This window comes from Muntiacus reevesi, chromosome X (assembly GCF_963930625.1).
Source record: "Muntiacus reevesi chromosome X, mMunRee1.1, whole genome shotgun sequence".
Taxonomy (NCBI): domain Eukaryota; kingdom Metazoa; phylum Chordata; class Mammalia; order Artiodactyla; family Cervidae; genus Muntiacus; species Muntiacus reevesi.
In genome coordinates this window covers 17,598,003-17,625,666 of record NC_089271.1, presented here as the reverse complement: position 1 = coordinate 17,625,666, position 27,664 = coordinate 17,598,003, and the positions used below count along the sequence as shown (strand labels likewise).

Below are 27,664 nucleotides of genomic sequence, written 5' to 3'. Positions count from 1 at the left end.
CTGTGATGGCAATAAATCGGAAATTCTTTGAGAAACAGACATTGGTAGTATTGTGGTACTGCAAGTCTAGCACCTGGCTTGCAAGCTCACTGAGGCCTCAAGTTTTGAGTAACAGAATTTCTCCTGGTCTTTCTCTCTTGCCTTCCTCATTCCTTCAGTTTGCTTTGACTTGGGATCCAAGATTATCAAGGATGATGTAGATGGCGTAGGGACACTTTGGTAAAAGGCAATTAAATTTATTTTCTCCTTTCTGCATCCTTTGGGTTTCCTGAGTTCAGAGTCAGAATTTCTACCGTTTTTATTAGTGAAGACTCAATTTCAAATAAGAAGGCTAATTCTCATAGTAGATGGAGAGGGAGAATTTTATTCATTGAACGTGATTTATGTAAAAAAAAAAAAAAAAACTCTTGCCATTTGAATATTTATTTCATTTGTGTAGCTATTTTGTATTTCTACCTCATATTAAATTCTCCCTTCAAGTCTTTTTGTCTTTTTTCCCCCTCCATGCCTGTGGTTGTGTTCTCTTTTAAATTGAAGTACTCTGGGAAAAAATAAAATAAATTGTAGAACTCTGGAGGTGGAACCATAAAACTTTTCTCTGTATCTCTTGAATATGACAGGAGTAGTGTCACATTTCACAGGGCCAATGTCAGAACCAAAATAGAAATATTTAGTTCTGCCTACCAACTGAATAAGTCTTCAGTGTGCCGTTTGTTGTTGTTGAATCATTCAGTTGTGTCCGACTCTTTGTGAGTTGGACTGCAACATGCCAGTGTCCCATGACACCCATTTATTTTCTTTAAGATGTAATTCACATGCCATAAACTACACCATTCACCCATCTGTTGGTGTTGGGCATTTGGTTTTGTATATCATGTCTATCTTGATATAAGAGTGTTTCAGGATTGAGCACGATTGGCAGTTAGTGGCAGATGCCTACAGGAAAGGAGAGGGAGGACATGAGATTCGCCTGGCTCTGTGGTCATCTGTGGGCCAGTCGGTTAACCTTGCTGGAAATCAGTTTCCTCCCATATAAAATGAGATGATTATTAATAAAGTGATCACTGCCATTTGTGCCAGCTCTGAAATAATTCTCTGACTTTATGATAGCCATTCTGTTATTTGAACAAAGCAGATGGACTTTTGGAATAGCTCAGTTGGTGCTACATGGCATGTTTCCAGCAGGGATATCTTCATTCACCTTTTAGTGGCACAGTCGTCTGATTATCCTATCGAAATTGTTATTCAGCTTCTGTATTTTCCTCTTATTACCAGATAAATATAGAAAGCTAGCAATGTACATAGAATGCTATTTGCGTTGATCTTAAAAAAACTGCATTTCCCTGATATGCGTGCATGCTGATTTTAAAAATCCTCCTTTAATTGACTTAAATTATGCAAAGAGTTATAAAAAAAAACTAGACAAAGGATTATACCTTGTTATTTTTTAGAGTGATGCTTGATTTATTTTCTTCCTTAATAAGTTGACTTTGTCACACATATGGTTATGTTAAATAATTTTTAATTGTCTTAAGTTTGCTCAGTTTCTCCCTAAATTTTCTTGGGAACAATTCTCTGTGCTTTTTAAATTCCAGTTTTCATCAAGGGTTTGCAGCCCTTTTCTATTACAAGAGTTAAACTCCAGAGTGCCACGCTTTCCCAGCAATCAAGATATGCATTCTCCCATAAGTGCTTGGAAATCAGCTTATCATGGGTAGTATTAAACCTCCTTCCATTTGCCTTAGATTTTTCCCTCTTCTTTTGACTAAACATTTAATCATTATTTTAGAAATGTTCCCTGGGAGGTCAAGCTGAAAATCTCATGTTGAAGTTGGTTGGGATAAATTCTTACACATTTTTTTGCTTCAAAGAATTAGTTTCTAAAAAAAATAAAATAAAAACTTGTGCTATTACTGAACAACTTTGTGACCTGCTGTTATTTACTTGCTAAGTTGTGTCCAACTCTTTGCAGCCCTATGGACTGCAGCCCACCAGGCTTCTCTGTCCTCCACTATCTCCTGAAGTTTGCACAAACTCAGAGTCGGTCATGCTATGTAACCATCTCATCCTCTGCCGTCCCCTTATCCTTTTGCCTTCAATCTTTCCCAACACTGGGGTCTTTTCCAGTGAGTTGGCTGTTCACATTGGGTGGCCAAAGTATTGAGTTTTAGCATCAATCCTTCCAGTAAATATTCATGGTTGATTTCCTTTAGGATTGACTTGTTTGATCTCCTTGCTGGCCATAAGACTCTCAAGAGCCTTCTCCAGCAACACAATTAGAAAGAGCTGCTACTGAAAAGTGAAAGTCTGTCAGTTGTGTTTGACTCTGTGCAGCACCGTGGACTGTAGCCTGCCAGGCTCCTCAGTCCATGAAATTCTCCAGGCTGCCTGCCATAAATAAAAAATAAGTGCTAGTGTAGCGAGGCCCCTTTGCTTGTGTTTTTGTGCTGGCCTTCTTGCATAGGGCGCCCACAGAGGAGCCTGCTGGGGGACTTGTCCTAGGTGTCCTTGGGTAGTGGCCATGATTGGACCTGATGGACAGTAAGGTTGAGACTACAACATGCTCTGCTCTCCTGGCAGCAGTTTATGGATGGGACTCACCTATTATCATGTAACTGTTCATACATGAAGCCCACTGAAGAAACTCTGAAGTTTTAGGGCTGCAGGTAGTCTGCTCTATGTGCAACTTCTGCCTAGGGTCCAGAGCAGGGACTCTTAGATTTTGGGTTCCTGGGACTCCTGTCAGTCTGGAGGAGCCTATGGACCCCTTCTCAGAATAAATCTTAAAATGTTTAAATAAATACAAGCTACTACAAAAGAGACCAATTATACTGAACTATATAAGTGGAGTTAGTGGTAAAGAACCTGCCTGCCAGAGCAGGAGACATAAGAGATGTGGGTTTTATCCCTGGGTTGGGAAGATCCCCTGGAGGAGGAAATGGCAACCCACTCCAGTATCCTTGCCTGGAGAATCCCATGGACAGAGGAGCCTGGTGGGCTACAGTCCATGAGGTTGCAAAGAGTCAGACACAACTGGAGCGATTTAGCATGCATGCATGTAGTTATCTAAAATATTTTAAAGTGACATGTTGTAGTCTCTGTCCTCCTTTACTAATGTCTCAAACAATAAGATTTGTCTCAAACAAGTCTAAAAACTGCCATAATTTTGGTGTAGTGATAAGTATAAAAGTTATTTTGAGATCTCCTCAGGAACTATAATGTGACATGAAAAATTCTGTGATTTGTATTAGTGACAAAGTCCCATGTCCTGCTGAAAACAAAACGTGTTGCCTACATTCCTAATCAAAGGCACTGTTATATTTCAATGAAAGGCGAATGATGAAAAAGGTGAACTTTTTTTTCTCATTCACTTTCATAGACCCCCAAGAATTAACAGGCTCCAGGTTCAGAATTCCCAGTCTGGTCTAGTCTAGAACTGTCGAACATAGCTAATCTTTAATGGATGTCCACTATGTGCCATGACCATCTTTAAGCCTCTGTCACTTGATGAAGTTGACAGTATTATTGTCCTCATTTCAAACATGAGAAAACTGAGGTTTAGATGGACAAATACATTTTCCAAGGTCATCCATCTAGTATGGGGTGGAGCTGAGATTCCATCTTTGGCCATCCAGATTCTCCACCATCTTGCTGTGCTTGAACTGGGATGATGTTGACTTCGCATTTCAATAATCGTGTTATTTCTTTGTTACCTAACTTAGCAAATGTGGGGGGAAAAACCCACTACCCAGCTCTCCTGAGACAATGATGAAATTGAAATGTCTTTGTATATACTACTGGTGGGAGTATAAATTGCTCCATCCTTTTTGACAACAACTTGGTCACACATATGGAGAACCTTAAACTCGCTCTAATAGTCTCACTCCTGGGAAGCTATTCTCAGGAAAAGACCAGAGTGGAAAGATGCCATATGCAAGGGTGTTCATCTCAGTGTATAGTAAGAAAAAATTCCAAACAAAGTTATATAATAAATGAGAATGATGAAGTATGAAGTATACACTCTCTCTATAGTCACCAGATGGTGTATTAGATAGGCATTAAAAATTATGGCATTTGAGACTATATATCCACACTTTTGTAATGAGAGCTTTTATTTTATTAAAATATTTATTTATTTGGCCATACTGGGTCTTAGTTGTAGCATGTAGATCTAGTTCCCTGACCAGGGATAAAACCCAGGCCCCCTGCATTGGGAGCTTGGAGTCTTAGCCACTGGACCACCAGAGAAATTCCTGTAATGAGATTTTTTTTTTTTTAAGTATTGTTTAACCTAGTGACGCTATGGGATGAACTGTTCATTATGGTGATGTTTATAGATGGTCGTAGTTCTACTGATTCCTCACCCCACCCTCATAGTGTTAGAGACCAGTGGCTTTTACTCTGCTCTCTGACCTCACTTACTATATCAGAATCATCATTTTGGAAATGCTTGAAGAGTGTTTGGAATACGGGCTTACATGTTAATGTGCCTAGCATACTGGTTCTAATGCCCCTTTATGTAGGAAACTAAGCTGTCTTTGTTAAATTTGTTTTAATGAGTTGGATTCTTGAGATGTTTCTGTTTATAAATGTAACAATTATAAATATCCCAGCCTGGTTTGCTATTGAACATGTGTTATGCTAATCAATATTTTTCTTTTTAATTTGTGGTCTCCCCACCAACAAAGTCTTCAAGTCATCACTTGAAGATGTTTGGGCCTATTCTTTGTAAGAACAAAAGTACTGCACTCAAGAGCCTGTGCTTTCATTTGGAAGTTCATGAAGTGCTTTTTAAAATGTAGTCATTAGTTCCAATTTCTTTCTGTAGAATTTCTTTAAGTTTTATACACTTTTATGGAAGATTTTCTCAAAAGAAGTAGTTTTACTTTCCCAAGACTCCAGATTTCTGCTGTCTGCTCAGTCTTGTTCATTAAACTCACCCAGTTGTTTTCAGAATTCATGCATCCCCCTTCTTTCTCCTTATTTTCTCAAACTGAGGCTAAATGTTTGCTCAGAGGATCAGGATCCGCTGCAGCTGTGGGCAAGCCTTCACCAGCCCCTCTTGCTACTGTTCTGCTCATTTGAGCCATAACCTGTGACAGCACAGAGCATAGATTTATCAAAGTCTCATTTTTTCACACATCATTATTGAGGATTTGAGCAGGACTGGGGCAAAGTTAACTTGTGTGCTTTCTGGGAAGAATAGATTTGCTTAAGGAAGACTGTCAACAAGATTTCAGCACAAATATTTGTTTTGGAAATATTTTTAAAACCTCTAACATTTCTATCCAAATAGGTTGGACTCCTGCCCCTTCAATTTACCTACCTCTTATAGAGACTGGGGATTATTTAGTTGTAATGTTTGTAAGTGTTTTTGTTAGAATTCTTACTCTGTATAATATCATCTTTTAACAAAGCTGAGAGAAGAAAGGAAAATAAGTATTTATAGTTACATTAACCTGTTTGTTTACCTTCCTAATTCCTGTCATTTGTTCTGTGGATTCAGGTTACCAAACTGTGCTATTTCCTTATTCAAGTACAGTCTTGTTTCTACCTCCATCTTTTGTACTGTTAGTGCCAAATATGTTACATATATATTAATACATGATATAGGCTCCAACATGTGATTATATACATCATTTTGTGCCATTGTCTTTTAAACCAGTTAAGACAAGAAAAGAAATGAGCAATTATACTGTTTCTTACAGTTTCTTTATTTTCTTACAGTTTCTGTACTGTTTCTTACAGTTACCTATATAACTATAAATTTATTGCATATTTTTTCTTTTTTTTTTTTTTGCTTTTATCTCTATTTTTTTTCCATTTATTTTTATTATTTGGAGGCTAATTACTTTACAATATTGTAGTGGTTTTTTCCATACATTGACATGAATCAGCCATGGATTTTATTTGGCTGCGCCAGGTCTTAGTCGCAGTAAGCAGGATCTTCAATTTTCATTGTGGTATGTGGGATCTTTAGTTGCAACATGTGAACTCTCAGTTGCAGCATGTGGGATCTAGTTCTCTGACCAGGAACCCTGGTTTCCTGCATTGGGGGGGGCGCAGAGTCTTAGCCACTGGACCTCCAGGGAAATCCCCATACTTTGTTTTTATTGTGTGAATTAAAATTACTGTCTGGTATCACTTGCTTTCAGCCTGAAGAACTTCCTTTAGTATTTTTTTTTAAATGAAACGTGTCTTCTAGGAACAAACTATCTCAGTTTGTGTTTACTTAAAAATGTCTTTACTTTCTCCTTTTCTCCTCAGATTTTCTTTCAGATCCTTTATTAAGGTGTTGAAATTTTCTTTAAAGATCTTGTGTACTTTAGGTAAAGTTAGATTCTCCTTCATTTATAAAAGATAGTTTTGCTAGATACAAGATTTTGGTTGACTTTCTTATCCTCATCTCTTTGAATATGTTGTTATACTGCCTTCTAACTTTCATTGCTTCTGATTAAAAAAGTCAGATGTTTATTTTATTGAGTTACCCTTGTACACAATAAGACACTTTTTTCTCTTGCCGCTTTCAAGACTTTGTCTTTCACAGTTTTGACTACAGTGTATCTGAATGTGGCTCTCTTTGAGTTTATCCTGCTTGGAATTTAGCTTCTTGGGTGTATAGATTAGCTTAATCAAATTTTGAAATTTTCAGCAATTATTTCTTTTAGTGTAGTCCTGCTCCTTTCCTCTCCTCCCAGGACTCCTATTATGATCTGTTTTTGTTGGTATACTTGATGGTGTCTCACATTTCTTTGAGGTTCTGTTCATTTTTCTTCATTCTTTTTTCTCTCTCTTCTTCAGTTTGCATAATCTCTGTTGATTTGTCTACAAATTTGCTGATTCTTTCTTCCACTGTAATTTCCTGTTGAGCCCCTTCAGTGAATTTTTAATTTTGGTTATTATCCTTTTGGGACTTCCTTGGTGGCTCAGACAGTAAAGAATCTGCATACAATGCAGGAGACCCAGGTTCGATCCCTGGGTTGGGAAGATGCCCCTGGAGAAGGGAATGACTACCCATTCCAGTATTCTTGCCTGGAGAATTACATGGACAGAGGAGCCTGGCCAGCTGTAGTCCATGGTGTTGCCAAGAGTTGGACACAACTGAAAGACTAATACTATTTTTTTTTTATTATACTTTTTAGCTTCAGGGGCTTCCCTGGTGGCTCAGACAGTAAAGAATCCACCTGCAATGTGAGAGACCTGGATTCAGTCCCTGGGTTGGGAAGATCCTCTGAAGGAGGGCATGGCAACCCACTCCAGTATTCTTGCCTACAAAATCCTCATGGACAGAGGTGCCTGGCAGGCTACAGTCTGTGGGGTTGCAAAGAATTGGACATGACTGAGCAAATAAGCAGCACCAGAATTCCCCTTTACTTTTTTTTTTTTTTTTTTTTTGGTAATTCCTAGCTCTTCACTGATATTCTGTATTTGATGATGCATTGTTTGTTAAGTATGGTTTCCTTTAGTTCTTTTAGCATATTTATAGTAGCAGTTTTCAAGTCTTTGTCTCCTGAGTCCAATACCTGGCAGTTACTCATTGCCTGCTGTTTTTCATATATATGGACCACACTGCCCTGTTTCTTTGCATTTTTTATATTTTTTGTGGTTGAAAACTGGACACTTCAGGTTATGTTGCAACTCTGGATACTGATTTCTCTCCCTCCTGCCTCTGCAATTTGTTCCTGTTTATTGGTTTATTTGTTGAGTGACTTCTCTGGACTAGCTCGCTGAGGTCTATTTCCTCCACAGTGTGCCGCCTCTGATGTCACTCCTCAGAAGGTGCAGTCTTGGGCATGCACACAGCTACCCTAACTGTCATCCCCTGCCACCTGGGGATGGCAGTGATTATAGCTGGGCTCTCTTGGACTATACCTTTCTCTAATTTCACTATCAAGTTTTTCTTCTTGATTTTTTCTTTTTTTGATTGCACTGGGTCTTTGTTGCTGCACACAGGCATTCTCTAGTTGCAGTGAGCTTGGACTCCTCAAACTTGCAGTGCACAGGCTTCTCATTGCAGTGGCTTCTCGTGTTGAAAAGCACAGGCTGTAGGCACACTGACTTCAGTAGTTGCGACACTCGGGCTCAGAAGTTGTGGTGCGTGGGCTTAGTTGCTCCACAGTATGTAAAGTCTTGCCAGATCAGGGGTTGAACCCATGTCCCCTGTGTTGGCAGGCAGATTCTTAAACACTGGACCACCAGGAGAGTCCCCTGGTGGGATTTAAGTTCCTGACTGGTCTTCCTCTATTGATACCACATCCAGTTGTTAGTGTCCCCAAGTTGGCAGCTAATTGCTTTATTGTTTTTGCCAATAACCTGAGACATAAATCTTCAACAGTCTAATGTCATTAACATTGGACTTCTTTGCAGATGTGTTTTTTTAAGGCTGTTCTTTAAGGTTTACTCTGACCACAGGAAGGCTTCCATAACTCTCTCTTCCCCTGTTTCTTTTTGTTAAACTTCTAGCTGATCTACCTTTCACCCATTGCTCTCATGGAGGTACCAGCCTCCTCTTAATTTCTTGCTACAAAAGTCTTCATTGTCTTTTGGCAGCTTCCATAGGTTTGAATTTCCCCATGCTATGTTCCACATAAAACCAGTCCCCTTGGGGAGAGCTGCAGAGCTCTATGTTCTTACCTCATGCCTTGACCCTAGGCAGAGCTCTGCATCAGTGCTCCAGAGCAGGACAGGGGGATAGCAGCCTGCCTCTTTCAGAATGATACCCTGCTGTGAGTGGGCTGCTGGCCAGAGCTAGCAGCCCCTGATCTTCTCAGCTTGCCTCTCCTAACATGGAACCTCCGTCCAATGTGAGCTGGGACATAGATGATCAGGGCCCAGTATTCTTGGCCTGATTCACCTAAGATGCCATACAAGCGGCAAGTGGGTGAGGGGATGGAGCCCTGGTTCTCTTAACCGCGCTTACCTGGAATAGGGCTTTTACAACACAGGGCGGTGGTGAATGAGGATGCTGGTGGCCTAGCCTTCCTAGGGAGAAACTATCATCCTAGACTTGAGATTGGGGGTGGTAGGGGGCCGCATCTTCTTGACTGTACCCATCCAGAGTAGAACTGTCACTCTGGGCTGGAGGGTAGGGAAAGAGCAGCTTATAGCTCACATGCTGGAACCTCATTGTTCTTATCAAGATTTAATTGTTTTTTCGAATAAAGATCTCTTGTCCATTTGCTGTTTGCTCTTAAGACATTTTATACAGACTTGAAATGGTTTTTTTTGAGAAAAATATTTGTTACCAGTTATGGTTGATTTTCTGGGAAGGGGATCTGAGGAGCTCCACATACCTCCAGTCTAGCCCTAACTTTTTGAAAATAACAAACTCCATTCCTTCAAGGATTTTTATTTTTTACCTTCTAGACTTCACTGATTCACACAACTCTTTTATCCTTCTTAGTCTAAACTAGGAAATCTTTTACCATAAACTCAACCAACTTCAGGTAAAAGAACAAGCAGATTAATGTATAAATGAATGTATAATGGCATTTAATTTAATTAACTTTGGCACCATGACTTTCTTGATATAGATGATGGAGAAATGTGTTTCTAACCTACCAAAGTGCCCCCTTTGTTGGGCACTTTGAATTGGTCTTTGAGAATTTTCAGATATTATCAGAGAGGGAAGGGTCTTTGTTCCTCTGGTGCAGGCCTTGCTCAATGATTGCTAGGAAGTAACCATGAGTCTTCCTTCTGTTCCCCATTTATCACCAACATACCCAAAATGTTGCCACCTGTCTTTATAACACACCAGCATTTGCAGTGAGGGGTGTTTAATTCCAGTATCTAGTGTCCACAGTCTCCAGCTGCTGTTTTGTAGCAGGGTAAGTTCTTTCATAAAATCTGTTATCAGGAATCACGAAACATCAGGAAGGTTCGTGTTAGACAAGGGTTGGCCCACCGTTTGTTTTAGTATGACCTGTGAGCTCACAATAGCTTTAACTCTTTTTGATAATTGATAAAAAAAAAATCAGAAGATGAAGAATATTTTGTTGTTGTTGTTTAGTCACTAAGTTGTGTCCGACTGTTTGCAACCTTGTGGACTGTAGCCTGCCAGGCTGCTCTGTCCATGGGATTTCCCAGGCAAGAATACTGGAGTGCATTGCCTTTTCCTTCTCCAGGTAGTCCTCCCAACCCAGGGATTGAACCAGCGTCTCCTGCATTGGCAGGCAGATTCTTTACCACGGAGCCACTGGGGAAGCCCAAAGAATATTCTAGGACATGTGAAAATATGAAATTCAGAATTTTGCCCATAAATAGTTTCTCTGGGCACACCCATGCTCATGTGTCTACGTCTTGTCTGTGGCTGCTTTCATGCTTTAACAGCAAAGTTGAGTACTTGGAGAGTAGAGATTATATGGCCCACAAGACCAAAAATATTTTTACAGAAAAAGTGTGCTGATGCAGTCTCAAGTATGATTGAATGGAACAGCGCTAGTCATTTTTGCTTAACAAAGTATTTTAGGGCCTACAGACAGCTCAGCAGGGATATAGATGCCCTGGGAGGTACAAAAGAAGGAGAGAATTTCAAGACAATTATTTGATTTTGAATTTAGATAGAAGAATACCACCTGTCCTTGTGTAAGCAAATCTTACTTAAAAGGAAAACTAAAATGTCTGTCACATATATGTTTGAAACCAGTTCACCAATGTGGAGTTTTCCCAAGACTTCTGTTTGATCTGAAATTGTGGCATTCTGACCATTGTCTCTGGGGTGAGTGAATTCCTTTGTAATTTAGAAGGTGCTGTATTGCTCGTTTGACTTCTCGTTCTTGCTGAAAGTATGCTTCCCAAGGTTGTGCATTTTGCCACATTATCCCATCACTTCATGGCAAATAGATGGGGAAACAGTGACAGATGTTATTTTTTGGGACTCCAAAATCACTGCAGATGGTGACTGCAACCATGAAATTAAAAGACACTTAACTCCTTGTAAGAAAAGCTATGACCAAACTAGACAGCATATTACAAAGCAGAGACATTACTTGGCCAACAAAGGTCCATCTAGTCAAGGCTATGGTTTTTCCAGTAGTCATGTATGGATGTGAGAGTTGGACTATAAAGAAAGCTGAGCACCAAAGAATTGATGCTTTTGAACTATGGTGTTGGAGAAGACTCCTGAGAGTCCCTTGGACAGCAAGGAGATGCAACCAGTCCATCCTAAAGGAAATAAATCCTGAGTATTCATTGAAATGACTAATGTTGAAGCTGAAACTCCAATACTTTGGCCACCTGATGTGAAGAACTGACTCATTTGAAAAGACCCTGATGTTGGGAAAGAGTGAAGGTGGGAGGAGAAGGGGATGAAAGAGGATGAGATGGTTGGATGGCATCACCGACTCAATGGACATGAGTTTGAGTAAACTTCAGGAGTTGGTTTTGAACAGGGAGGCCTGGCGTACTGCAGTCCATGGGGTCTCCAAGAGTTGGACACGACTGAGCAATTGAACTGATGCCAAATTTCCTAGATAACTCCCTTAGTTTAACAAATTAAAGGGAAAAAATCAGATGTATTATTGCTGGCATCAAATTCTTTAAAACTTAGTGAAGAGATAGGAATTAATAAGTCAGAAATTTTAACATAGTGGCTTTTTGTAACAGTACAGACCAAAAATAGACTGTAATAGTAGAATGTCCTTTAAGAGCATATTGTAGTCCTCCAAATATTCTAAAAACTGATTATGGGCTTGAAAAAGTGAAAAGTGAAAGTCTGTCAGTCGTGTCCAACTCTTTGCATCCCCATGGACTGTATAGTCCATGGAATTCTCCAGGCCAGAATACTGGAGTGGGTAGCCTTTCCCTTCTCCAGGGGATCTACCCAACCCAGGGATCAAACCTAGATCTCCCTCATTGCAGGCGGATTCTTTACCAGCTGAACCACAAGGGAAGCCCGAGAATACTGGAGTGGGTAGCCTATCCCTTCTCTAGGGTATCTTCCCGACACAGGAATCAAACCAGGGTCTCCTGCATTCAGGCAGATTCTTTACCAACTGAGCTATCAGGGAACCCAGGTATGGGCTGAATGCTGTTTAAAGGTAGTATTTCTTTTTCTATTTCATGTTCAGTGTTCCCATTTCATTTAGTTTATGTTTCCCAATTTCTGTGTCTCTTCTCTGTTTTTCTTTCTCAAGCCTTTATCAAGCATAGTAGAAAAACTTTTGTATACATATATGTATATATATGTGTATGTGTATATAGTATGTATGATATATATATTTTAGAAATGTTATGAATTTTTGCCTAGCTAAAAAATTATGACATTTTAATTCCACTTTTTTGACAGTATAAATAGAATGCTAGGTTTCTAATTAATATTCACTCAAAACTTTGATATAGTTCCATGTATCTTGGCATCTGATATTACTGCTAAAAGACTAGAAAGTTCATTATCTTAGTGGTCTTTTTCACAAAAATTTGAAGCTCAAAGCTTCTAGTCCAGTTCTGAGAATATCAAGAAAATACTATGTTGTTTAAAAAAAAAACATGATAACAGTATTATTAACTAAAGTACAAATTTTGTACAAATTTCATAATATTTTATGCTAGTGTTATTTATTTTCATACCTTATTTGAGATTCTGCTTTGTATTTACTTGCATTGAGCAGTTTCAGCTGCATGCAACAAATTCTGGTAAATTCTCTTTTCATTTTTGTTCTGTTACAAATATTTTCTAATTTTCCTTGTTAGGGCTTCTTAGATACAACCATCATTTAAAAGTGGACATTTAATTTTCAAATACATGGGTTTTTTAAAGTATCTTTGATATTAATTTTTCATTTTAATATTTCTCATTTAAACACTTTCTTCTCTGTAATCACCCTCTGTGTTTTTTCAGTCTTCTAAGTTTACTGAGGCTTTCAATGGCTAAGTCAAAGATCTCTCTTGGTAAATGTCACATTGGACTTGAAAATATGTGTGTTATTTTCAAATATCTTTTGATACTGATTTCTAACATAATTCCACAGTGATAAGAGAACAGACTCTGTATGATTTCAGTACCTTTAGACCATGAAATTTTTGCACCTGTTTTATGTCCCTGGATATGTTCCAGTGTCTCCTAGTTTTATATGTAATCTATGGGAACTTGAATAGAATTTGTATCCTACTGTGTGTGAAAATTGTATGAATCTTAATTATGTTGAATTGGTTCATGGTGCTTTCCTTCTACTTTTCTGTATATTCATTCTATTAATACTTGAGAGTTTGATAAGGAAACTCCAACTAAAAATTTATCTATTTAAAATAATTGTAATATATAGTAGAACTATATGTAACTTTGTTGTATATTTTCCAAGTCTCCTGTAAATGTGTTATCATACTTTCATAATTTAAAAACTAAAAGAGTAAAAAAAAAAAAATAAAGGTAGTGTTTATGCTTTAGAAAATGGTTACAATTTGACTATGAATCATGATTATTCCATAGAAAAAGCATAGTTTTACTTGAGTATTATTTGACAATATAAAAATTTGTAAACATATTTTTTCCCAAAACATCTCTGGGACTAATCATATCTATTAATATCTGCTTCCTGCAAAACAGTTTCTACTCAACAAAGTTTATAAATAATTCACCTGTGGTTAAATTATCAAATAATAAGGCTTTTCCAGCCATGCCAAAAGAAAGACATTAAACCTTTACATTTTGCTTCCTGGTTATCATTAGGCTGAAGTTCCCGCTGATTTGGAGGATATGTAATGAAATATAATTTCCGAGAATTAAAAACCTAAAATCTCTGCCAGTGAAATTCAGAGATGTATACTGCTCAGTTCAGCATTGAAAACCAAGTTTTTGTTTGTATTCCCATGTGTTAGAGCTTGTGAAATGGAGTGGTTTCCTGTTTGCGTCTGATAGATTCATAGTCATATTGTGCAAGTAGTTGTTCATCGTCAGGCATTTTCTCCTTTCCTGTCCCACCAAGGTTCCACCTGCCCAAATCCACAGCAGTGCTTCTGCATTGCTTATTTTGTGAAACATTTTTGTATCTTTTTTCCAGGCATCCAGTGGAAATTATTATTTCATCCCATACATCGTGACACCATGTGCTGATTATTTTTGCTGTGAGAGTGATGCCCAGCGGCGTGCCTCGGAGTACATGCAGCCCAACTGGGACACCCTCCTGGGTCCACTGTGTGTGCCTCTGGTGGACAAGTTTACTAGCCTCCTCAAGGACATCCATGTGACCTCATGGTAATTCCCATCAACTGTCTTCAGTCTTGGGAGCTTGGCCAAAATTTTCCCTTCATATCCATGGAGGTGATGTACCTTCAAGAGACCATAGTGCCCAGAGAGTGGGGAATTCCAACCAGTCATTTTAAAGTCATCCTGGAATCCAGAGTTCCACACTGGCTCAGTGCATTGGGCTGTTGAGCTGTAGCTGAAAGAGAATGAAACTGGAGTTGAGGTCAGGGTTCAGTTTGTGTTTGGTTCCAGCTCCTTATGCAACCTTGACAAATAACTTTTCTGTAGTTGTTTTCTCATCTAGAAAATAAGGAACTTAAATCATTGATTTTCTTTAGTGCTCTTTCAACTCTGACATTCTGTGTTCTAAGATCATTTCTGAAGGTGAGTTCCTGCCCACCGCCAATCAGCTGTTGAAGTTGTTAAAATGTGTCAGCAAGGCTATTCCAAACATTAGCCCCTATTCTGTATAAGTCAGGGTATTGAGTCAAGTTGAAGCCATCCTGACCACAGTGTGCCCTGGGACGTGTTCTTGGTAGATTTATGTCGGAGAAGGTGTGGAGCAGTGATTCAAGAGCTGACAGGTTTGGGTTTGAATCCTGGCTCAGGCGGTCCTTCACTGTGTAGCCTTGGAACCACGAACAGCTTACCTCTTGGAGCCTCAGTGCTCAAGAAACCAGTCCTTGAAATATCCCTGTTTTGAAACTTGAAGGCAGAAAAATTATTCCACTTAAAGAAAGAATTCAGATTTTCTTTGCCTGTAGCCAATTTAAAGGATTTACTCCTGAAAGTTAAGTCACAAGCAGAAGGATTTGTCTTTCCAAAACAAATGAAAATCCACAGCGCTGGCAGAACTGACTTGAAGTATGAGGGCCACGCGTCCCTCTGGTTTGCACTGTGGCCCCCCAAACTGTGGAGCATTACTACTGTGGGGCTGGTGGGAGGTGCATGCTTGTTCAGTCTGTTCTCCTTTTCTATCCTGTCACCTCTTCTCTGGACACACAGTTTCCGCTACAGGTCGTAAAGGGAAAAGAAGACTGGCAACTCAGGCATATGTGACCACATGCCAATCTAGAAAGTAAACGGGGCACCCTTTGCGGCACATCCTTCAAAAACCTCATTCGGCCCCAGCTTGCTAACTATTGTCTTAACTGCACAGTGAATATTCTAGTGAGGTTCAGGGAGAAAAGTCTCCCAGTATCATTTTTTTCTGGTCTGACAAGGAAGTAGGCTAGCTTGAGTCTGCCAGATGAGCAAGGTGTCTGCAAGAAGTGGCCTCAGGTTTGTTTCTCATTCATTTCATGTGTGTTTCAGTAGGAAGACAAGTCTTTCAATTTGGTTTAATTTCAAAAAACTTGAAATACCTGTTGGTTGATTCCATCCCTTGAACTCCCAGATCCCTGGCAAGGGTTAGTGAGAGAGTAAATGATGCTAATGGTTGAAAACATCTGTAACAGGGATGGCAGACAAATTTTCAGCTCAAGTGCCAACTTGCATAGAATGATGAAGGCCACCCAGAGCCCTGTGCAGAAAAGGGGTTTGAAGCCATTTCCAAATTCACACTGATTAGCAGTATCTTTCCTGGTTACCAGAGGCAGAAATGACTGCATGTTTATTACATACATGGTGTCTCCAAGCCATACTTAATTCAGTGTTTAATTCAGTGTTTTGTTTATTTACTTACAGGTTACTGTTCTTATTAGGTTTCTTAGTTTATTGAAAATATTTTTCAGAGCTCCCCTTGAAAACAAGACTAAAGTATACATTTTCACTTGACAGGGAAACTAGTAACACTTTAATAGCTTTTGATGCCTTTATAGTCCAGCAAATGGACAATGGCTATCACCCAACTTAATTATTCACTTGATTAATCATAGAATTTTAAACATTAGTAGAATCTACTAATTTGCTCATCATCAAGGTAATAAGCAAGAGGCAAGGAAATAAAAATTAAAGCAATGCACTGATACTTTTATATCAGAGCACACTGATACTTTTATATCAGAGCACTTTCACTTTACTTAAATGAAAGTAATTTCACTTAATTACTGAAATGTTGAGATTTATTATAAGCATTGGACCAGGCAGTGTACTGTAAACACTTTTTTGGACAGAGTTTTGTAACAATTAAAATCAACATTGGTTATTCTTTGGTATTGTTTCTCATCCTCTGAAGACTATTACTTGTTAAACTTGCTCTTTTTAATAAACAACCTAATTTTACTGTCTACAGTTAAATCATTTCAGTTACATAATGGGTTGATAGTATTACAACTTGATCATGCCCAGTTTACATAGAAAAAAAATTACTTGGAAAGTAGACAACGTATTTAAATTCATCTATTTTAAACCAAGTACTGAATACTAGCGTTGGTTCTTGGAGACATGATGAGACATTCTAGTGTGAATTTAAACTGCTTTAAATGTTGTAATACCTCCCTGTTATTATCTGGATGCCCACATAAAGGAAGTTCTATGTCTTCCATTAGGAAAGCATTCTGGCTGTCAAAAATGACACAGAGAATAGGGGGCGAAAGGCAGAGGTGATCTGCAGGTATCCAGGCATGGCTTCTTGTATTGCTCATGGACACATCCAGGTTTTGTTTCTTGACCAAGTGTAAAAAGCTTTGTGGTTACTATCTGGGGATACCTGAAAGATACATCTTAAAGACATTCATCTTACTATGCTTAATGGCTTTGGAGTTTTGTTCAGCTTTGTGAAAAATCTCTTAATGGTGGGGGAAATTACTGTTCAAGTGAAGTACTTTCTTGTCCTCTATGTGTTTGAAAATACCGGAGGAGAGGGGATGGGGTGGGGTAGCTAGTGAGTCCTGTGTGTTATCCAAATACATCAGGGGTCAACTTTGAAAATATTTTCAAGGTCATAATGAACTGATTTTCTTTGTAACTGTTGAGTCGTTAGGTTTTTGCAAAGTGACACTCACAACTAGGACGTGCTCCCCATTGGCTGATCCTGGGAGGCTCAACTGTGGGTGAGGCTCACATGTGTTAGCCTAAGTCATGTCCATGAGAGCTAGGTTTGTTTGAGCTGCAGCACAGTCCTGGATGCTTGTAGCTGTGACTGGAGCTTTTCTTGTTTCCCTCTCCAGTGCTTATTACAAAGAAACCTTGTTAAATGACATCCGGAGAGCCAGAGAGAAATACCAGGGTGATGAACTGGCCAAGGAGCTGGCTCGGATCAAACTTCGCATGGATAACACTGAGGTTCTGACCTCAGACATCATCATTAATTTACTGCTATCCTATCGCGATATCCAGGTATGCCATATGCTTATCTGAAGCTAACACAGTTCTTCCCTGACATGAGGAATTCCTTGTATGAAGTACTCGTGCACTAGACGTATGGTTAGGTAGTTGTTTTATAGCCAAAATAGGAATGTGGCTGGGTCATAGGTCACCTCACACATCTTTTGTGGTAGAAATGTTGCAGAAGGTTTTGTCATATCAGAAGGGTGCTCCAGCAAATTCTTAGATATGGTACTGCTCAGTAAAAGGAGTTCAGAATTTAACAGTTTATATGCAATTTGTGCTAGGCGTTGTTCCAAGCCCTTTGCAAGCCCTAATTCACTTAATCCTCTTCAGAAGCCTATGGGGTGCACAGTCCAATTATTCCCATTGTAAAAATGAGGAACATGAGGTACAGAGAAGCTAAATAACTTGCCTGAGGTCACACAGCAGTTGGCAAAAGTCAAGATTCCAACTGAGGCAACCAGCCCTGTTGTCCTTGCTCTTAATGCCTCTCCTCTTCTACTCCCTTTAGGCCTTTGTCACTCCCTTCTTGGTTTAGCACTACCTGTTAGTGAAAGGGAGAGCAGGAGTAACACAGGCATGTCCAGGAACCCGGGGCTGCAGGGCTTTATTCTCAGACGACGGACAGAGACTTCTGGAAAGTCTTGAAGATGGGGTTTGTAGAATATGGCACCATGGAGGAAAGCATTCATTTCCCCCCTCCAAGTTTAATGCCGTGGAGCCATTTCCAAGATGTCTTGTCTTCCGTCCCTTTGGAGGAACACAGAGTGCTGTACATAACCTGTAGAATTCTATCAGTACAAAGCCATGTTGGAGGTTGTTGGCCACAGGTCTTTAGACGAAAGAGGCTTCCATTTATGTATGACCTGAGCCAAGAACAAGAGTCAACCACTTAAGGAACTCATGCCCCTAGTGACAAACAGATGCATCTAATTGATTTTAATAGCAGATGCTATTAGAAATTATGCTAAGTGATGCCCCATGGAACAAGAGAATGGGAAGGACCTTGTTTGAGGTCTTTCTTCCATTGAGCGGCTGGCTTCCTTCTGCCCTTGCTTTCATGCATCTCTCCTCTTTATAACCTTCCCTTGGTGGGACTCTGAGGCTCAAAGATGAGTCAGAAGCTTCTTGCTGTACTCTACTTTCCCTTTCCTTGGGCAACAGCATCCAAGTGTAATGCCACAAAACAGGCGTGAGATTTCGGTGGGAAGTCCTCGTCTGCTAACTGTGGCCAGCTGTCAGCAAGTTGGCCAGTAACAGTGATTCTGAGCCTGCTGAAAGGGTAGCAGATGGCACTGCTCACAGGGGATACAGCCGAGACAAACACGGTAGCAGTTTTTCCCTGGGTAATTACGCAGTTTAGAGCCGTGGTTCTCAAGGCGGGGACATGTGGTAGTGTCTGGAGGTATTTTGGGTTGTCACAACTGGGGGCAGGGGCCGGAGTGCTCCTGGCACCGAGTGGGTCAAGGTCACAGGACAGCCCCCACCATAAAGAATGATCCAGCCCCCAAATGTCACTAGTGCCAAGGTTGAGAAACTGATTTAAATGAATTGGATTGTTTCTGACAAAATAGGAAGCCTTGGGATATTTCCTCCCTTTATGTGGCAAATGACTGTAAGATTCCCTATATATTTACATCCAGTTCATTTTAACCCACAACCCTGCCAGTGGTGATAACTCTTCTACACTCAAAATGTGGTAGCTTTTCCTAGCTGCTTGGCTCATTCGTTTTCTTTTATTGTCTCTGAATCTAACTTCCTTTCCTTGGTCCTTTTGTGAACTCTGAGAGCAGAGATTCTTCCTCTGTCTTCTCTCATCCATCTTGTTGTTTTTAATCTCATTGCTGTTCTTTTAAGGACTTTTAACTTCACTAAATACTGCCTGTAGGTAAGGGCCTATATTTAAATGCTGAGGTGGTCTCATGCTGATAACTGTTTAAGAAAACCTGCAAAGAGCTGCGTTTCCTCTCTCACCTTGGGACCTCTTGCCAACAGGACTACGATGCAATGGTGAAGCTGGTAGAAACACTGGAGATGCTACCTACGTGTGATTTGGCTGACCAGCATAACATTAAATTCCACTATGCGTTTGCACTGAATAGGTAAGAGTGATAATGTATGGATAGAGTTTTGAAGCAGGCCAGCTGTTAAATTTTGCCTCCTTTTTTTCTTCTTTTTTAAATTGTAGTATAATTGCTTTACAATGTTGCTAGTTTCCACTGTCCGACTAAGTGTGTCAGCTATATGTATGCGTATATCCCCTACCTCTTCAGGCTCCCTCCCACCCCATCCTACCTTCTAGGTCATCACGGAGCACCGGGCTGAGCTCCCTGTCTTACACAGAAGCTTCCCATCAGCTAGTTTACACATGGTAGTGTATATATGCCATTGCTACTCTCTCAGTTTGTCCCACCCTCCCCTTCCCCCACTGTATTCACATGTCCATTCTCTATGTCTGTATCTCTGTTTCTGCCCTTCAAATAGATTCATCTGTGCCATTTTTCTAGATGCCACAAATATGTATTAATACATGATACTTGTTTTTCTCTTTCTGACTTATTTTACTCTGTATGACAGATTCTCAGTCTATCAACATCACTGCAAATGACCCAATTTCATTCCTTTTTAGGGCCAAGTAATAGTTCATCATCTATATATATATGTGTCACATCTTCTTTATCTATTCCTCTGTTGATGCACATCTAGGTTGCTTCCATATCCTGGTTATTATAAATAGTGCTGCATTTAACATTGGAGTACATCTGTCTTTTTGAATTGGGGTACATCTGTCTTTTTGAATTATGGTTTTCTAAAGGTATACGACCAGTAGTGGGATTGCTGGGTCATATCATACCTTTATTTTGAGTTTTTTAAGGAACCTCCATACTGTTTTCCATTGTGGCTGTACCAACTTACACTCCCACCAACAGTGTAGGAGGGTCTCCTTTTCTCCACACCCTCTCCAGCATTTATTGTTTGTAGACTTTTTTTTTTTTTTTTTTGTAGACTTTTTGATGATGGCCATTCTGACCAGTGTGAGGTGATACCTCATTGCAATTTTGATTTGCATTTCTATAATAATTAGTAATGTTGAGCATATTAAATTCTGTTTCCTTCTTTCATTCAACCCTCATTGAGTATGAGCCAGATCATGGCTGAATGCCAAAGTTAAGAAAATGGACATGACATGATCTTGACTTTTAGGGACTTTGTCTTCGGAGCATATATTATAGCTGTGAGATCAGACAAGTACCTAAACCCCTGCAGCTCAGAGTGATAAATGTCTTCATGAATACCACAGCATAGTAGAGGGAGGAAGTCATTCTGCTTTGAGGTTTTCAAGAGGCTTCTCTGGAGTCTTTCAGGCTGGGTTTTGAAGACTTGATAAGCATTGCCTCATGGGCGGGAGAGACTGCAGGATAGGGGTGGGGAAGAGACCACTCCACTTGGCCAGAAGTGTGAGCAGAGTTCTTCAGGTGTAGTGTGCTTTCAGGGAACCTCAAGAATATGAGCTATAGGTGCAGCATATGTATGCAGTGAGGCAGAGTATGGAGGGTGGGACTGTGTTGTGAAAGGACTGTATATATACAAATGAGGAGCTGAAAGTGTCTCATAGACTGTGGAGGTAGGGGGCTAGTTTAACAACAGGATTAGCATTGTATGACGGGGAAGGGGGCTACTGTCTTCCTGTACTAGTGTAATCTGAATTACTGGGCTAGGTAGAGTATGTGAGACTTGAAAATTCCTGCCTGGAGACCCTGAGCCTCAAAAGCTTATTGCTAGGGGTGTCAGCTAAGATGCTGTAGTATAGAGACCCCAAATGCAATGCTTGAAATTTCTCTTTCACATAGCAGTCTAGAGGTGAGTGGACCAGGTTAGTGGCATAGGAGTTGTTCAGGGACCTAACTTCTTTCTGCCCATTTTGTTGCTCTTTCATTCCCAAGAGTGTTCTCTTCTAGTTGAAACTCAGTCACTGCTTTACTCTTTGTTCCAGCCTGATGAAAGGAGTAGTATGGAAGCCCAGTTAAGCTGTTTCCTTTAAAGCAAGTAGAATTTGCATGGGCCACTTCCACTGACATTCTGTTGGCGAGAGCACAGTCACATGACGCCTATCTAACTATAAGGGAAGCTGGGAAATGGAGTCTTTCACTGAGTGGCCATGTGGAGAATAACTAGGAGTTTGATGCATCTAATCTCACAAAATCTGAGCGGCCTAAACGTCTTAGTCCTACAGTTACTCTTCCTCCCTGATAAGATACAGGAAGAGAGGTGGCATTAGGTGAACATAGAGCTACATATAAATCCACTTGCTGCTGGGGCTGGGAATCACTCATGTTTGAGTCACACCGCCAAAAACTTGAGGATATTCAAATGTGGCTTGAGAACCAGAGTTCTGGCACCTTCTTATCAACCCTCCATGGCAAACATCTTCCTTAGGGAATGAGTACAGTGAGGGTTGATGGGGACCGAGTTAGAGGACACTTGCATCTGATTTCTCAGAGGCTTGACTTTGCTTCAGCAGCTGGATTAAGCTGTAGATGGTGGATTTGCCACTGGCAGCATCTGCATGGCAGCAGCCACACAATCCATGGCTTCAGGATTCTTGTAATGCATATGAGGCAACATCTCTCTTTTTTGTAATGCATATGAGGCAACATCTCTCTTTTCTGTTGAAGTATATAAAGCACATAGGCAGTGAAGTATGTAGATCTTTATATAACTTGAGTTTTAATAAATAGATATACACATGTAAACAACACCCCTATCAAAATATGAAATATTTCCACCCCCGCACCAGAAGTTCCCTTGTTCCCCTTTGCAGGTAGTCCCCACACCTGTACAGGCAGCCACTCCTCATATATTGCAGTCTCTGTCCCCAGAGATGAGTTTTTTCTGTCCTTGAACTTTGTATAAATGGAATCACACAGTATGGGCTTCCCAGGTGGCTCAGTGGTAAAGAATCCGCCTGCCAATACAGGAGACACAGGTCAGGAGGATCCTTTGGAGAAGGAAATGGCAACCCACTCCAGTATTCTCGCCTGGAGAATTCCATGGATAGAGGAACCTGACGGTCTACAGTCCATGGGGTCACAAAGAGTCAGACATGACTAAGTAATTAAACAGCAGTCACATAGTACGTACTCTTTGGTGTCTGGATTCCTACACTCAGTGTCGTGTTTCTGAGATTCGTCCGTACTGTTTACTGTGTCGGTAGTTCATTTCTTCTCCTTGCTGTGGAGTACTTTGTTGTTGTGGATATGCCACAAGTGATTTACCCATCTTACAGCTGGTAGACCTCTAGGTCATTTCCAATTTGGGGGAACTGAGAACGGTGCTGCTATTAGCATTTATGCACATGGCTTTTGGACACCTCTGGGCACATTTCTGTTGGGTACATAGCACATGCTTGTAGATGTGCTACTGTACTAGACACCTGCAAGCAGTGGTAAAGTGAAAGTTGCTTAGTCATGTCCAGCTCTTTGCGATCCCATGGACTATAGCCTGCCAGGCTCCTCTGTCCATGGAATTCTCCAGGCAAGAATACTGGAGTGAGTAGCCATTCCCTTCTCCAGGGGATCTTCCCAACCCCGGGATTGAACCCAGGCCTCCCACATTGCAGGCAGATTCTTTACTGTCTGAGCCACCAGGCAACCAGCAAGCAGTGGTAGTCAGGATTTGTACTCTCTTTGGTGGAAGAGCTCCATGGTCTCTATGAAAATTAGCCTTTTCTCTCCCCAGAAGTCTTTAAACTCAGCATCCCCAAGGCGGGGAACATGCGGATGGGCATCTTCCTTAAGCATGAAAAGGAAGTTCTGTAACTCTGTCCCCCCAGAGTAGTGGGGGGATATATATAATTTATACGTAAGTATATATTAAGTATATATAATTTATTATAATTTATTCTTAAATCATACTTAAATATAATTTATTATATTATCTTATAAATATATATCTTATATATATTATATCTATATATATCTTATATATATTTATACTATATATTATAATTTATACTTAATTATATATTAAGTACATATAATTTATTATAATTCTTAAATCATACTTAAATATAATTTATATATTATCTTAAAATATAATTTATTCTTTTGTTTGTTTGTTTTGTTTTTATAGTTTAAAAGAATTTATTTTCACCAAAACAAGGAGTGCCCTTATAAACAAATGAGCACGTTATATTCAAGCTTACATAGGTATGAGGATTTTAACAGTACAATCCTGCTGTCACCAGGATATGAGATAACTGACCTGACTGCGTTAGCTGCACTCAGGCTGAACTGTCAACAGAATCCAGTAAAATAATCTGGATAATGCAGACCAAATAAAAACAAACAAACAAGAAAGCAGATGGAAGCAGAGCTCTCTCTTGCCTGGGTGACTCTGACACAGACAGCACACGCTGGGTCTATGTCTCAGTGTGACACTTACGCCCTCTCCCGCCTGAGGTCCAGCGCGGGCAGGGCCTCCGCGTGCAGGAAGTAGAGGGGGCTCCCTGTGGAGAGCGCGTAGTTGTCGTGGCGCTCGTCCAGGATGGTGAGTACCAGGTCGCCCACCTGGAAATCTCTAATGGCTATCTTCTCAGAATACCTCGAGGATACAGAAGACATGCTCTGAGACATCAGTCTCTGATTTAACCACTTGTTTTCTTCTTCTTTCAACTGTAGTGTTCGTTCCAACAGCGTTATCCGCTGTCTTTCTTCAGAGAGCATGTGGACGTTTTCTTGGACAGACATCGTGCTGGTCTCCATGGCTGAGTCTGGCCTCCCCTCACCAAGGGTGTCCAGGGCCTCTACCGGGGGCTCAGGCGCACAGGCCCCGTACAACTCTGGGGCTGCGGCCATGCCCGGGGAGGGCACGAAGGCGCCGCCCCGCAGCCGGCTGACCTCCTCTTCCAGTCGCTTCTTCTCCTCCAGTAGACGCGCGCGGTCCTCAGACAGGGACTCAATCAGATCTTTGTCTCGCTCCTGCTGCTGCATTGTGTTCTTGAGCTTATCACTGAGATCATTGATAATGTTTTCTTTCCTCATTTTCTCTCTTGTTAAAATGGTGTTAAAATTGGTCTGCTGCTCAGAGATCAAAGATGTTCGGACACTCTGCATCTCCTCATTCTTCCTTTTCTCCCGCTCTTCAAGTTGTAACTTAGCTTTTTCTTCCTGGAGCTTTTCTTGAAGTTCAGCAACTAGACTTGAAGAATTATATCTTAAATATAATTTATTCTTAAATCATACTTGGTCGATCCTTGACTTACAAAGATTAATCAGGTATCACTGGTGAAGTTTCTGGAAGAATGCCTGGCATACCATAAGTGCTATTTGTTAAAATGGCTCGTTAAATTGAAACTAAGAGGGCCTTATAAATCACTCACCACCAAGTCTTTTCCTGGACCAAGTAGAGGTACTGGTTTTCAAGCAGAATGAAATAGTCTGATTACCATCCACTCAAAGTAATAAAAGAATAAAACATGTTCTGAAATGGAAAATCGGTATCTAGGAGACCCAGCGTGGCAAGATGAAGTGATTCCAAAATGATACACGTTTCCCAATTGGAAGTGGAATGGCTGGGATTACTCTCTGGACAACCACCTTTCTGATGATGGGTCTTTTCCTTCTAGTCTGATTGTCCCCTGTACAGTGGTCCCCAACCTTTCTGGTACCAGGGACCCATTTCATGGAAGACAACTTTTCCATGGAGCATGGTTGGGGGGGATGGTTTGGGGATGAATCAAACACATTACATTTATTGTGTACCTTATTTCTATGATTATTACATTAGCTCCACCTCAGATCATCAGGCATTAGATCCTGGGGGCTGGGGACCTCTGTCCTGTTAGACAGTGGTTCTCTTCGCTGTCAGGAAAACAATCACCACAAATATGTATTGAGGCCAGTCAGGCTCCTCATTGCCATGAATCTCATTTTCTGTAACCAATGAGGGATTTTCTGTGGAACTGCAATGTCTGCCTCATGTATCCATGTTGTCTGGTCCTGAATCTTTGCTTTAGGTATAACTTGGCTACCCGTCAGCAGAGTCATAGTAGGACTTGGCATCATGTACCGTTTTGAGAAAGTTTATGGAGGTACTGTGTGTTTATAAAGGGGAATATCAGTGTTGAACAAATAATGAATTTTCCTGCATTACAGTTGACCTTTAACTTTTAGGAAGTGGAATAAATCATGGCCATTAGCGTTACTAAAGGTTGACAGTGATGAATGACTGCACCATCAGATGCCATGGGCTCCTGTATTATGCTGCCTTGAACTGGCATCTTTTCCTGACAGCTTCCCCTTCACTGCATTCAGAAGTCCAGTCAAAGGTACTTCCCATTTCCACTGAGCACTTAAATTGCTTGCCTCCCAGTGGCATGGAACCTTTATGAACAGTTTTTACTGGCTGTTACTTTTATAGATGGGACTTTATTAGATATGCTAAGGCAGCTAGAAGATCCAATTAGGGATTGAGGCAGCAAGCAGAGGCATGGTCTGGAAGGACAACAAGAGAATCAAAGTCCTGGGTTTTAAAACAACAAAATTGGCCTGTCAAAGAGCAGGAGTATACTCTTATTCTACTCCCTGCATCTTTGGATCCAAACTGCCAATCTGGCAACGTTGAACTCATTGAATTACTTTCAGCAAAGTGGAAGGGGAGACTGAATGTGTGACACGTGTATTGGAATATCTGATGTATCGCTCTGTGAATAAGTTAAGGATGGAGAGAGGAAGATAACTCTGTGGGCCCTAGAAACATGTGTGGGGGAATATAAGATGAATGATACTGAATCCAGCACATACCAAAGGGACTGCAGCCTTGTTCCAGAACCTACAGCAGCCAGCTCATCCTCAACCTCTGGGCTACCCAGCCAGGCCCCTGCTCAGGTGGAGGGATGGAGAGAACTTGTGTCTCTGCAGTAACCACCAGCCTTGTTTTCTTTGTTTCTTTTGTTTATATTCACTGTGTGATCTCACCATATTAATTCATATGTTTAGATAAAGAGCCATTTTTGTTACATGTTTGTAAAGGGTAGGAAAATGATGATATCACCCTACTTTTTTTGTCTATTTTTTAATTGAAGTATAGTTGGTTTACAGGGACTTCCCAGGTATCTCAGTGGTAAAGAACCTGCCTGCCAGTGCAGGAGATGTGGGTTTGATCTCTGGGTCAGGAAGATCCCCTGGAGAAGGAAATGGCAACCCACTCCAGTATTTTTGCCTAGACAGCCCCATGGACAGAGAAACCTGGTAGATTATAGTCCATGGAGTTGCAAAGAGTCGGACACAACTTAGCGACTAAACGACATGGTTGGTTTACAATGTTACGTCAGTTTCAGGTATACAGCAAAGTGATTACATATATATTCTTTTTCAGATTCTTTTCCATTATAATTTATTATAATATGTATAGTTCCCTGTTCTATTCAGTAAGTCCTTGTATCTATTTTATATGTAGTAGTATATATATGTTAATCCCAATCTCCTAATTTATCCCTCCCCCACTTTCCCCTTTGGTAACCATAAATTTGTTTTCTATCTCTGTGAGACTATTCATGTTTTGTAAGTAAGTTCATTTGTATCATTTTTTTAGACTCCACATATTAGCGATGTCATGCGATAGTTGTCTTTCTGTGTCTGACTTACTAGCACTACTTTCCTAGTCCCGTTGCCTCCAGGGAACTAAAACCGTGTTGCACAAAGAAAGAATGAATTTGTGGTGATTGTTTTCCTGGTAAGGAAGAGAACCACAGAATCTGTGCATTTACATGGAGTCATGTGGTCTCAATCCTTTATTGTAGAGACAAGAAAGAAATGCAAGGGCCCAAAATAAAGCAGCAGGTCAATGAGGGCTTGGGGACCAGAACGCCCCAGTTTGAACCCAGTGTTCTACATACACTGGTTTCATATCATGGCATAATCAAGGGAACTCTGCCCAGAAAGCTTGAACTTCTACTTTGTTTGCCTGATGGGCAACTAAAATAAGCCATAGGCCTCTTGGAATTGTCAGGCCATACTTTGTGTGTGTGTGTGTGTCCATGCATGCTCATTTGTGTCTGACTCTGCAAGCCCATGGACTGCAATCCGCCAGGCGCCTGTGTCCATGGGATCCTCCAGGCAAGAGCACTGGGGCAGGTTGCCACTGCCGCCTCCAGGGGATCTTCCCAACCCAGGGATCAAACCCACTTCTCCTGCATTGGCAGGCAGACTC

General features: G+C 40.6%; 1 protein-coding gene across 1 annotated transcript in view; it reads left to right on the top strand.

The window, feature by feature from the left end:
* Positions 1 to 27,664, top strand: part of MAP3K15 (mitogen-activated protein kinase kinase kinase 15) — a 138,708-nt gene that overhangs the window by 39,104 nt on the left and 71,940 nt on the right. The window contains exons 4-6 of the mRNA XM_065914927.1: positions 13,998 to 14,191; positions 17,293 to 17,461; positions 19,448 to 19,554. Coding sequence (XP_065770999.1) covers positions 13,998 to 14,191; positions 17,293 to 17,461; positions 19,448 to 19,554 — 470 coding nt within the window. The remainder of the gene's footprint in view (positions 1 to 13,997; positions 14,192 to 17,292; positions 17,462 to 19,447; positions 19,555 to 27,664) is intronic.